At 43.5% G+C, this 13,244-nt stretch overlaps 1 protein-coding gene across 4 annotated transcripts; it reads left to right on the top strand.

Moving 5' to 3' along the window:
• The first annotated feature begins 510 nt into the window (after positions 1–510).
• LOC118098423 (mucin-17) lies at positions 511–12,213 on the top strand. 4 transcript variants are annotated; one of them, XM_047344624.1, is made up of 10 exons: positions 511–584; positions 1,259–7,994; positions 8,103–8,208; positions 8,462–8,519; positions 8,611–8,719; positions 8,908–9,039; positions 9,630–9,719; positions 9,970–10,113; positions 10,413–10,597; positions 10,694–12,213. In XM_047344624.1, exons 2-10 carry the CDS (start codon positions 1,260–1,262, stop codon positions 10,860–10,862), a joined length of 7,728 nt encoding a protein of 2,575 aa, XP_047200580.1. In that variant the 5' UTR covers positions 511–584; position 1,259; the 3' UTR covers positions 10,863–12,213. The 4 variants fall into 4 exon arrangements, with proteins under 4 accessions (XP_047200580.1, XP_034998108.2, XP_034998107.2 ...); XM_035142217.2 differs by having other exon boundaries at positions 522–910; positions 8,614–8,719; XM_035142216.2 differs by having other exon boundaries at positions 522–910.
• The last annotated feature ends 1,031 nt before the right edge of the window (positions 12,214–13,244 follow it).

Genomic DNA, 13,244 nt, shown 5'->3' with positions numbered 1-13,244 from the left:
TTGCATTTAACACACATTTAGTGTTGAGTCTATGAAAATGCATAATTTATTTGTTGATATATTTTGTATCTAAAATGTAAAAGTAGATTACAGTAGCTTAAACTTGTAACTAAGAATTATTGGACAAGTAAGAATATTAGTCACAAATCGTAAGTACTTCTACTTTCTGAGACTTCTACGCCACTTAGTTTTAGTCCATAGTATTTAAGAAAAGAAAGAAAGAGGGAGAGAAAAATCTAAAGAAAGACAGAGAGAGACAGAAAGGAATGAAGAGATAAAGAGAGATAAACAGAGAAAGAGACAGGGAGAGAGAGAAATCAAAAGAAAGAGAAATATAGAGAGGGATGAGAGAAAAGAGACATAGAATAAATCACAAGAAAGAGAGAGTGAAAGAAACAAAGAAAGAAAGAGAGATAAAGAAAGACTGATCTTATTTCTAAAACCACATTGTTGATTTTGAGTGTCTGGAGCCGGAGCTGCTGCTGCTACGTCACATCCGCTGTCTCCCTCCGGAAGTACAGTTAATTTTTATTCACAGGGAGAAAAAAACAAAACAGCTGTTGTTGGAGAAGAAAACACCTAAAGTGAGTTTCATGGACGGCTTCGTGTCTCCATCTCCTCCCCGTCGTCCGTGTGGGAGTCGGGCCCGTGTGAAGCCGCCCGCTCGGTCGGCCTGGCCGCTGTTTTCGCGGAGTTGAGCCGCGAGTCTCGGTTCGCTCATTTGTTGCGAGTTGGCTTGCTGCTAGCTTTAGCTTCCCCTTCACTGTGCACTGCTCGGCTAGCACGTTAGCTTCTCTCGGGCTAGTTTAACTAACCCCCGTTCTGTGTGCGTGTGCGAAGCCGCTACCGACACCAGCCCCGTGTGCCGAGCCGGAGGAGCAGCGGGAGCCTTCACACAGAGGGTGGATGAGTGAGTAGATGTGGATCGTACATTGTGTGACCCGCTGGCCTCCGAGTTTAACTACGATATATCACTGTTTACGTCCAGCGTTAGCCTGCCATGTTGCTCTGTGGGTAGACCAGGGGACTGGGGATGCATCTGGATAATCATCACAGCTCATAATGTTAAAATGCATGGGTACTTTGTGCACAATGCTGTGGTTTGAGGCATCACATCTTGTTTCTCCACCCGAGAGGAAATAGAAACTGCAGAAATGTGAGGAAGAGTAAATTGAAGATAACCCCTGCATGTTGTTTTGTTTTCTGGCTTTCATTGCGTTTTCTTTACTTTATCTAATGTTTTTTTTCTGCCTGACAGAATGCCGGCCCCAAAGAGAGGACCAGCTCCTCATGAACCGCAGCCCAAGATGAGGAAGTTGGATGAGGATGGGGAGGCTCTCCCATCCAAAGCTGAACCAGCCACCATTAATAGAGCTCTTAAAACGGGAAATACGCTAGAAAAGTCAGCAGCCCCTCGGACTAAGAAAAAACTGTCTACTTCAGAGGAAGAACAGAGCTCCCCTCCGAAGGATCCCAGCAAAACCATTTCTGACCCGCCTGTCAAAAAAGCCAAGCTTCTGAACGCCACAAGTGCCTCCTGCGGAGAAGCTCCCTCGCAGTTCCCCAAAGCCTCCCTGAAGCGAACAGCCTCCACAGACTCAGACGAGGAGCTGAGTAGCGATGGCAGTAAGGTCGACCTCTTTAGAGAGAGGGACGACGGCGACAAGGCCCGCTGCGTCAGACAATACTCAAACCGAGTCAAAGCGAAACGCAAGGCTGAGGAGACGTCTTCTGACCCACAGGAAACATGCCAGGAGTTACAATCCGCACCTACAGTGCTTATACAGATGGACCACAGTTACGGTAGATACTCAGATTTGCCAAATACTCAAAGCACGGCTGAGGATAATCCGAATGCGACAAAAGAACCTGCAGAAGCTGCTGTTGAACCCGAGAGACAAGTGCAGTTGGATAATGCGGCACAAGCAGAGTCCAAGGAAACTTTGGTCCCTGTATCAGGTAATGCTAATGCTAGTATCAAATCTGACTGTGAAGTTGAAGGAAGTAAACGTGAGGAATTCAAAAATGTAGAAATCCAAAAGCTCACAGATAAGGAAACACTACCATCATCTAGAGAAGCATTGGACTCTGTTACTCCAGCTGCATCTTGCATTATGTCTGTGGCTAAGGAGAATGAGAAAAAGGTTGTTGTTGAGTCCACTGAAAGTCAAAAGGATGTAGATGGTGAACTAGTAGCACTGTCAGCGGAAACACTATTTTCTGTTACTGGAGAGATGAATCCAAGCTGTGAAGGTGAAGACCAGGCCGATGAAAAGACAGACTCGGCTTGCATACCAGAAAGTCTTACAGATGTGAGCTGTGAAACTGAAACAAAGGAGACCACCGAGATAGTTTCTGAAGGACTGAATATCAGATCTAAAATGGAGGAAGGTGAGCATGACATGAAGGAAGTGATTGAAGCAGCCAGCGTCTCCTCGGAGCACAGAGATGTGGACTCAGAAAACTCAAACTCTGCACCAGAAGAGATCCTGGAGGGAAATAATAATCCAGAGAGTCAAACAGATCTCAGTGTCAAAATTCAAGTTACTTTTAAGGAGGAATCGAAATCTGTTCTCCTGCCGGACCAAGTGCCAGATAAAATGACCAATTCTTGTGATGGTGTGAACAAAGTTGTGAGAAAGTCCGACGACAAGCTTAAAGAAAGTGAAAGGAAAGTAATTGAACTCCCGTCGACTCAGTCTGTTGATGGTCCTGGGTCTTTTGTTGAGGTACAGCTGAGTCATGATGTGACAGACAGGATGAGTGACAGCTGTACAGAAATATTGACACCTGATTGTGAGGCGGCGCATGAGCAAAAACAAAGAGAGGTGTTCACTGATGCTGTCACAGTCCCAGAAGGTCAGACAGACACGGACATGCAGACTAAAATAACATCAGAGGGGGCGTCTGACTCAGCTCTGAGAGTGGCTACACAAAACCAGGAGCACCACATCTTTAATGACCATGCTACAGAAATACCTGCTGAAGTTAAGGACCTTACCAGTGTGGAAAAAGGAAAGGAGATGAACTTTGAGCTTGCCCCTGCACCTCAGTGTCAAATCAAAATGGATTTATCGGCTTCGGTGACATCAGAGCAAGAGTTTTCTAATCCAGTGAAAACAATGGAAACACAAAGCCAAAAAGTGGAAATACAAAATGAGGAAAAGCACAAGAGCAACGAATTTACTTCAGAGGTTCATGGAGATATAACTGAAAAAATGGCAAATGAAGACGACAAGTGCTCTGCTAGTACACCTGAGAGTCAAAACAAAATGGAAATGCAATCTGTAAGAACATCAGAGATTTCTAATCCAGCGTCGTCACTTGAAGTGAAAAGGCAGGAGAGCCCAGGTGTGAGTGAACGCACCACAGATATGTCTGATAAAGTACATTTACATCCAGTTTCAAATAGTCAGAGCTCAGAGGACGACGACAGGGTTAATGCTGAATGTGTTGCTGCACCAGAGAATCAAACAGAAGTGCACATTCAGACAGAGGAGCTTTCTAACCCAGCATCTACATTGCAAATACAAAACCAGCCAAGTCAGGAGGTCAGTGAACCCACCACAGTATTGAATCAGGAATTTCACGAGAAGCAAAAAGTTGAAAATTCTCCGGTTGTTGAAAATGAAAACCAGTCAAACTTTCAACCCGCGGCTGCATCAGAGAGTCAAATTGAAATTGAAATGCAGATGACATCAGAGATTTCTGACTCGGCCCCTTCAGAGGAAATACAAAAAACTATTTCAACATCAGAGGAGAAATCTAACACGTCACCTGCAGTGGAAATTAAAAGCCAGGAAGTCAGTGGACATGCTACAGATGAATCTACAGAGGTTTATGAACATCTGATGATTGAAAATCATCAGAATGTCACTAAAGAGGATGAAATCAACTTTGACTCTGTGGCTCCATCAGGGAATCAAATGAGACCGGAAATACAGTCGACATCAACGTCTGAGATTTTAAACCCAGCCTCTTTAGTGGTAAGAGAAATTCCAAAAAGTCAAAATGAAGTGGATATGGAGACGACTGCAAGATCAGAGATTTGTAACACATCTCCTGCAGTAGAAATTCAAGACCAGAAGATTCAGGATGCCAGTGAACATGGTACTGACATATCTGGAGAATGTGCGACTGAACCGGAGAATCAAGTCCAAATGGAAACGCAAGTTTCCTCAACCTCTGAGATTTTAATTACAGCACCTGAAGTGGAAACTGAAAATAAGAAAAGCCAAGAAGTGACTGGACCTGCAAGAGACACATCTGAAAGGATTCAAGGTCTAGAGATATTCAAAAGCAAGTGTAGTGAAAACCAAAACAAGGTTATTGAAGCGTATGTCAGTGCTACTGAGGGTCTGAAAGAAACTGAAATGCAGACAACAGCAGCACCAGAGGAGATACTTAATCCAACAACTGCAGCACAGACACAAAACCAGAGAGGTCAGGAGGTCAGTGAACTCGCCACAGACACTGTACTTCAAAAAGATGCTGCTTGTGCTGAGCATGAGGAAAACAAGGAAGAGGTTATCAACCTGTGTGTTAGTGCTGCTGAGAATCAAATGGAAATGAATACAGAAACAACAGCGACACCAGAGGAGGTTTCTGATCCAGGATCTATCTACCAGGAGGTCAGTGAATTAATCACAGACACCGTCGTTCAGAAAGAGACTGCAAGTTGTTGGAATAAAGACAATGAAGACAAGATAACTTCTAAGTCTGTTAATGCTCCAGAAATGCAGACGAATATGGAAACGACTGCAGCGCCTGAAGATATTTCTGTTCCAGCACCTATAGCACAGAGGCAAGACTCTAGGCTGCAGGAAGCCACTGAACACACTGCAGACTTATCAAACGCAATTCAGAAACCCCCTCCTGTGACTAATTTGGAAAATAAAGAGGAGGCTAGTGCTAAAGTAGTCCAAAAGGAGATGGATGTAATAAATGGATCAATGGAATCTGCAGATTCTGCCTTACAAGAGGAAATGGGGAAGCAAATGATTAATGAGGCCAAAGGCGAGGCCGCAGTAATTCCTTGTGATAAGGCTGGCAAAACAGTCTGTATTATTGAAGGACAGGGCGAAGGAACTGGAAGCAATGAAGTAATCGTTTTTGCTTGTGACCAGCCACATGATGTTGTAATTGAGGCATCAGAAGAGCAGATGAAGACGTTTAATCAGCCGGAGGTTCAGGCTCAGGAAAACCAGATCGTGTACGAGCCCATCAGCAGTCCAGAAAGTAATGACGAGAGAGAGACGTCGACAGCGTCAGAGAGGCATCATGGTGTTTCTTTACTGGATATACAGAACGCAGAGACCCAGCACATCATAGAAGAGGCATCGACTAGTGAAGAAAACAAAATCTGTGACCCACAAGCGGAAGCTGAGGAAAATGTTACAGAACAAATTTGCGTATTTGGTAGCCAAGCAGCAGCAGCAGTGGAGATGGAAGTACAAAGCGTGAGTGCGTCAGAAACTTCTCTAATTGCACAGTTGGAGCAGAGTGATGTGGATGTGAGACAAGTTGCGGTGATAAGCTCAAGTGACGATATCAGCACGCCAGATGGCCAGTCAGAAGATGCAGCACAAAACAGTGGCTTTTCGGAGTGCATCAGTGCCTCACAGTTTTCAGACCAGGTGCCGGAGGATGTCGGATTTGAGGAGGCAGAAGACGTCACCGTGACAACGACAACAGCCGCCACTGAAGCTGAGGTACCGGATAGTACATCTGAGGAGTATGTGATCTTAGAGTCAATCCCAGAGAATCATATTCCCTTTGATATTGTCACTCAGGCGGTGGCTGAATCAGGTTTGACCTCCTCGCTTTCAGAGGAGCTGAATCCAGACGATGGATTAGTGGGTAAAGAGGACAATCTTTTTAACGATTCCCAGCAAACCGACGACAAGAGTTCTGAACCTTCCCAGCAGCCATCATGTGACCTGATGGATGTTAATACCACAGAGAATGACATGGCGAACTCTCATGCTCAACGCACTAATGAAGGCGGCGATGCTGTGGTAATAGAGAATGCTGATGGTACTTTGGTTCTACAAGAAGTGCAGATTCTAGAGGATATAGAGATCGGTCGTGAGATCGTAGTAGCGGAGGAAGAGAATGAGGAAGACAGTGACATCACAATAATAGAAAAACCCCAGGCAACACCTCAGGCTGTCCCTCCTAAACAGACCGATGAAAAGGTTAATGAGAAAAACACAGAAGTGGTCAGCGGGTCCAACGTAAAGCAAAACAACACAGCTGGTGAGAAGATCAAAGAGGATAAAAAGGCACAGGAGGCAGAAAAACCCAAGAAGCAAGAAATGAATACACAAGCCAGAACCAAAGCTCGCCTCGCGGCTTTGGCCGAGCAAAAGGCTGCAGCGTCGAAGAGAGCGGCAAACAGACATCAGCTCAACCTCTTAGCTCTATGTCACGAAATAGCAGAGGACATCGCCACAGACAGCATGCTACTGAAGAGGATTGAAGAGGAAAAACTAGCTGCAGCGGCAGCAGCTGCCAGGGTAGAAGCCGCTAAGGCTGAAGCCGCCAAGAAGGAAACTCTACCAGTTAAGACGCAGGACCCAAATACAATTAACATTGCAACTCCGGCCGGACCAGAAGGATGCTCAGCTTCAGCGACCCCTGCTGCACAGGCACCTGGAGCTCAGCCCTCAACACCTGACTCAGCTGAGGCCAAGCCTGCAGCAGAGCCTCAGAAGAGACGTTTTTTCATCACGCAAATATCCGTACCACTGAAAGCCCACGAGAAAAAGAAGCTGACGCGATATCAAAGACTGAGACAGGTGGAACTGCAGAGAGAAAAGATGTCCTGGGCACGAGTCAAGAAACTGAAGTCTGACCAAGCGAACCAGATGTTTTCAGAAATGGATTGGCAAGCCCCCCGGTCTGCCACCTCTCCATTTTCAACACGTCCAGTGACCACGACCCCTCCACCTGCAGCCAGTCCATCAAAAACAGCTCCCACAAGTCCCGCCACAACTAGCAAACCTGCTACACCCAAGGCAGAAGTTCCCAAGGTGGAGACTCCTAAAGCCGAACCCATCAAAACAGAACCCACAAAGACAGAAACCCCCAAATCTGCACCCGCTAAGGCAGAAACGTCCAAAACTGCTCCCACTAAAACTGAACCTACCAAACCTGAGGCCTCTAAAGCTGAACCTCCCAATACTGAAACCCGTAGAGTTACAAGGCAGAGAACGGCTCAAGCTTCTGATACGACTCCTGCTCCGGGGCCAGCCCCTAAAGTGACAAGATCTGCAGGGAAGAGGAGCCTCCCAGCCATACCTCCTCCCATGCCCAATGGACTTAATTCCCAAAAATCCAAGCTTGAGGTTGAGTACAAGCCATACAGACCCCGGCCCAAGTATTCCTTTGATGACTTTGAATTAGATGATGACCCGTTACCAGTAGCTCCGACAAAGACCAACCCCGCACTGAGGCTCTTACAACAAACACGACCCGGCCTTCAGTCAAACCCCACAGCTCAATTTAAACATGCAGCTCAGTCAAGGCCCACAGTTTCATCACAACCGGCCAACCAGGTAAAACTCAAAGCTCAAACCACGCCTGCTGCACAGATCTCAGGTCAGTCAAAGCCCAGTGTTGCAGCTACATCTCAGTTAAAACCTGCCGCTTCCACCAATCCACAATCAAAACCTGCTGCTGCCAGAACCCCCCTGTCAAAGGCCACATCTGCAGCTGCAACAGATTCATCAAAAGCTGTTCTCACCGCCAAAGCTCAGATAAAGTCTCCTGTCACGACGACACCACGGTCGAATGCAGTAGTATCTGCCTCTACCCAGTTAAAGTCCACTGCCGGTGGAAGTGCAGCTCAGTTAAAGCCGTCAACTTCGACGACGTCTCAACCTGCTGTTCCGACCACATCTGAGACCAAACCTGCTGTTTCTAAGACTGATGCTGCTTCGACGTCTCAGAAAACCTCAAATCCACAATCATCGGAAGATGGCAAATGCAAAGTAAGTGATCAATTCTGCTGTAGTGTGTGTCACAATAACCAGATTTTAATATACTGTACAGTAGAGATGTCACCTACCAGCTCTCTCTTCTTTTTTTTTTTTACAAAGGATACAGCTGCTTCACTTTCATCAACTCCCACCTCCTCCTCCTCCTCCTCTGAGGAGAGCCGTAAAGTGTCTGATGGAACACAACAGTGTGAGCAGAAGCCTGAGGGTATGTATTTATTTGCAGGCCACATGATTTATTTCAACTTATGTCATGTTGTTGTCTCATTGCTAAAGGCAGCACTGACTCCGCTGTGGGGATTATCTTCTAGTGAAACGTTCTTATTTGTTCCCTAGTATTTATTATTTGAGCCGTTCTCACTGGATTATTAAGATTGATGTGTTAAGCTTGTACTACATTTCACCCATGTGTAAAAAAATGTTGCCTTTTCCTCCTCTCACTGATGTTGTTCCTTCTCCAGAGAATAAGGCAGAAACATCCAGGATGACGGAGAAGACTTCGGAAGAACCTTGTCAAGAGTAAGAAGTTTCTCTTAAACCATTTGACGTGTTTTTTCTTTACTTGTAGCAATAGAAACTTGAAGTAATGTGATGTGTGTTTGTATCTCAGCAGAGGAGCGAAGCAACAAGATGGTGGGACTCCTCTCTCTGATGCTTGTCTGCAAAGAGAAGTCAAGAAACTGAAAGAGGCAGATAAAGATGGCACCCAAACTGTGATTGTAAGTGGGTTTATTCATTTCTACTGTCATCAAGTGCAGCGTAAACCCTTTAGGACCCAACTAGTGATCACCCTTTGCATTAATATTGAAAATACGAGTTATGTGATATCCCTGGTCACAATTTTATATATTCTTGAATATATTATGATAAGTTTCAATGAGTGATCTGTTGTTTCCTTGTCGGGCAGGATGCCGGACAGAAGCATTTTGGAGCAGTGGCCTGCAATGTGTGTGGGATGCTCTACTCGGCTTCCAACCCCGAGGATGAATCTCAGCATTTACTCTTCCACAATCAGTTCATCAGCGCTGTCAAATACGTGGTGAGAGCAAGTTTCCTTAAATCACACGTCTGTTATCTGTCTTGTCTACTGGCTTCAGTGTTGACTCATCGGGCCCTAAACACCAGTGTAACCACAAACATACCATTCTGCATTTTGACACCTTCATGTACATCATTTCACATGAGGAGTTAAAACGAGTCTCAACATGCATCTCGAGTAACAACTTGTGATCTGCTTTCACTTTGCTGCTTTATATGAGCATGTAGATCGTTACTGTTTGCAAAGACCAGATGAAGTGTTGTTTCTAACCAGCAGCCGGCAGAGACGCACTTCCTCTTCTGTGTCGTCCAGAAATTAAAACAAAAACTAAGCTGACAGGGTCTATTTCTTGGTGATTTCCAGGCAAAGCGAAGTGCCTGAGACTTTTTACAATAAATCAGTGAAACATTAGTTGAACAAACTGAGACAAATTAAAACATATGAAACTAATTTACAGTATTTGGTGTATGTATGTAATAATATTTACAAGGCTCAGGTAGTTAGTGTGTGATGCAAAAACAGAATGTGAAGTTCTCAGCGGATCAATAAAGATATTTTAATTTAACGGTTTCTCTTATCTGATTTTTCAGGGATGGAAAAAAGAGAGGATTCTGGGAGAGTATCCTGACGGCAAGATCATTCTCGTCCTGCCAGATGATCCCAAATATGCCCTGAAGAAGGTTTGTTCACAAAATGGAGCCTCTTATGTGGTTGTCAATGTTGTGGGCGGATGTATGTGGCTCAGCAGAAAAATGTCTGGAATATGCAGTAGACTGTTTCAGTATCATACAGAAAAAAATGTAACTGATGTAACTTCCCTTGGATAAATTGTCATGTTACACCAGCTTGAGTTTATTACTTTGTGTGTGAAGTAAATAGGATAGAAACTGCTTTGATTTCCTCATTAAACAGCAGCGGTTTGTTCCTCAGGTCGAGGAGATCAGGGAGATGGTGGACAATGACCTGGGCTTCCAGCAGGTGGAGACCAAGTGCCCCTCTCAGACCAAAACCTTCCTCTTTATTTCCAATGACAAGAAGGTGACTGGATGCCTCATAGCAGAGCACATACAAGAGGTGAGACACGGCCCAAACTGTGATGTCTTTTAATGTTTACTGATGATGGTAGAAATCATCTGCAATGGACAGACTTAGATATGAAATCTAGAGCCTGATGGTGTGGATGTTTAGAGGCTGCTGCCGAAACCAATATTAAGGAGTTAAACATTTCCGGCCTATATATATATTAAAAATTTGCAGAAATTCCTAAGATCTCGTTATCAAACCTTTATAGCAAAGACCAACTGATAAATCACTCAGACTCATTAGTTCAGATGTAAAACTGAGCATCATCCATGTGTGTGTCTGTGTTTCAGGGGTTCCGGGTGATCGAGGAGCCCGTCCCTGAGGGTTCAGAGGGAGAGAAGGTGATGTTCGAACGTCAGAGAGCTTGGTGTTGCTCCATCACGCCAGAGCCGGCGATCTGTGGCATCAGCCGCATCTGGGTGGTCAACATGATGAGACGCCTGGGCGTCGCTTCACGTATGCTGGAGTGCCTGAGGTCAGTGAGTCCACACGCCGCAAAGACTTTAATCTGAAATCACCTGAAAACAAGTTAAACAAAACGAATGCTTCCTGTTTTTGTTTTTCTGCACAGGAACAACTTCATATTCGGTTCCTACCTGAGCAAAGATGAGATCGCTTTCTCCGACCCCACCCCTGATGGAAAACTCTTTGCCACAAATTATTTTGGCACTTCTCAGTTTTTGGTTTATAACTTTGTGAGTGGACGAAACTTGCCCAAACCCAAAACTGACACAGTATGACCGTCTCCAGGAAAGGTAACAATGGATTTGACTGAGGCGTCACAGTGTCTGACGCCATCTTTATTTGCATAACGATTAAAAACTGTAAATTGCTCCTTGGAGAGGCTACACATTGGTTGAAATCTCAGGATGAAAACAACACGGTGTTGTTGAAAAATGTTATAAATCCTCCCTTTAATCCCCCACCCCACCCCCACCCCCCGCATAGTATTTTGAAAGAAAGAGTATTTTCTTTATACATTTTTAAGCAAACAATTGGTTTTATTAAAAAGAGTTTACATGCATGATCTGACAGCAATAGAAAACAAAAAGCATTTCATCGTTTGCTTCCTTCTTCTTTCATCCCCGAGAGACGTGAGAAGCATCGCATCATTTGACTGCATCAAATAAACGGTTGTTTTAGATAATTTTTCTTCATTCTGTTATGTCATGTGTTTTTACACCTGGAGTAATCTGTGCACGGAGGATTTATTTTTAACGTTCAACACTTAATGATGCTGCCTTTGTCTCGAGTATAAACATCCATACATTTTAAAGGTCACAACCTCACACTTCCACGTGCGTCTCTTCACGTTCACACACTCGTGTTTTCTTGTAACATTTCAAACTAATCATCTAAAACTAGGTGATTTTAATCAGTGAGACTCATTTCAACAATCTGATGGAAGAGTTGTGGGTTAGAACTGTAGCTTGGGCATTAAATAAACCTGCTCCAATATTCTTAGATCACTTCTCCTGATCTGTTTCTGAGCTGAGCCATATACTGTACACATACATTTAGCAGGGCATTGTAGCCTGTACTGTACGAGTGACGTTTTTTAATTTCATCGAGGCCGTCTATCGCTTTGTTTGTGCCTGAATGAAAAACGTGTGACTTAACGATTTTGATTTATTCTTTTCTTTCTTTTCTTTTTTTTTTTAGCCATTTGTTCCTCTAAACAGCATTTGGTGTTTTATTGAGTTAGTGTAGAATATCATCCTCCTATTCCTTAGTAAAAACAAATAAATATGTATATCAAATTATCATGTAGATTTATGCATACTCTAATAAAAAGTATAATGGAAGATGATGCAAGAATCAGGCTTTAAATGGTATTTTAGTGCTGGTACATGTCACCCAGGTTTATGATTGAGAACGTTTGCTCAGTGATCGACACGATGGGTTAAGATGAAGTTCAGACTCTTATCACAGATTAACAGTATCATTGTAATACATCCCTTATTTTTTTTTTCCTTCTTGTTTAAGCAGTTGCTTTTTAGACAGACGTGTCGTGTAAAAGAAAAAGAAATTTGATTTATACGAAGCTGTTATGTAAATATTTATTTAAATAATAAACTGTTTTAAAATGTTGTTGCTCAGTTATTCCGTCTTGGAAGAAAACAACCGTTCTACCGAATGAATTGCTGAGAAACTTGGTGAGAGGATGTGGTGTCGTTCAGGGAAGAACCCATTAACTTTTGGTGCTGATCCAGGATTTTATTTTCACCTTCTTGAACATTGTGAGAAAGGGTGTTTTGCATAATTTTCCTTGATTGAGCAATATTGTGCTGATGCAAATCTAGTGAATTCTAAATGTGCTTTTATGGGGAGACTGTTGGGCCTTGGTGGATGTGCTCCACTGTTCTAGTTTCAGGATAACAGCACCATTGACTAGCGCCATCTAGTGGTCATTGTTGCAGTAAACATGTTTGTGTCAGTGACATATATTACCAGAATGATTTTAAAGAATTATAGAATATAGATGTAGAATTATACTACGACAAACCTTATAGCTAGGGCTACATCACAATTTTGAGCTACACATTGGTGGTAGATACAGGTTCCTACTCGTATTTGTTAACATAGCAACTAAAAAAGCCTACCCCCTTTACATTTACATTTAAATCAATATTTAGATCAGGACAAAATTAGCCTCAATCATCAATACTAACCCCTTAAATATGTCAGAATTTTTTCATCAAGATTCATACACAATTTACTGAGAAATCAATGAAAAACAACCTATTTACGATGTTGAAGAAAGTGAAAAATATGTCCATCAAATTGGTTCAAATATGCAATGCATCCCTGTTGTCAAATATGATGCTGGCCGAATTTATCATAATTTACAGGATTTCAAATGCTTACGAAATATACATTTCAGTCCTTAAGACACTATGTTGACATTTGAGATGAGACAAGTGTAAATCTTGGGAATTGTGTGGTTGTCATGTTTGCTCTTTGTAGTTGCAGATGTAAACACTCCCCTCTTAGCGCATTCCTCGACACTCCTGTCACAACACGGGCCGGCTCGATGGCAACTTCTGAGAAACAAAACAACCTTAGAACAACATGGATACTTCCTCAGGCAGAGAGTGAGAAAACAGAGGTCCCCCCCCCAC

Source organism: Hippoglossus stenolepis, chromosome 19, assembly GCF_022539355.2.
Source record: "Hippoglossus stenolepis isolate QCI-W04-F060 chromosome 19, HSTE1.2, whole genome shotgun sequence".
Taxonomy (NCBI): Eukaryota; Metazoa; Chordata; class Actinopteri; order Pleuronectiformes; family Pleuronectidae; genus Hippoglossus; species Hippoglossus stenolepis.
Note: the sequence above shows the minus strand (reverse complement) of the source record. Positions and strands in the feature narration are given on the sequence as shown.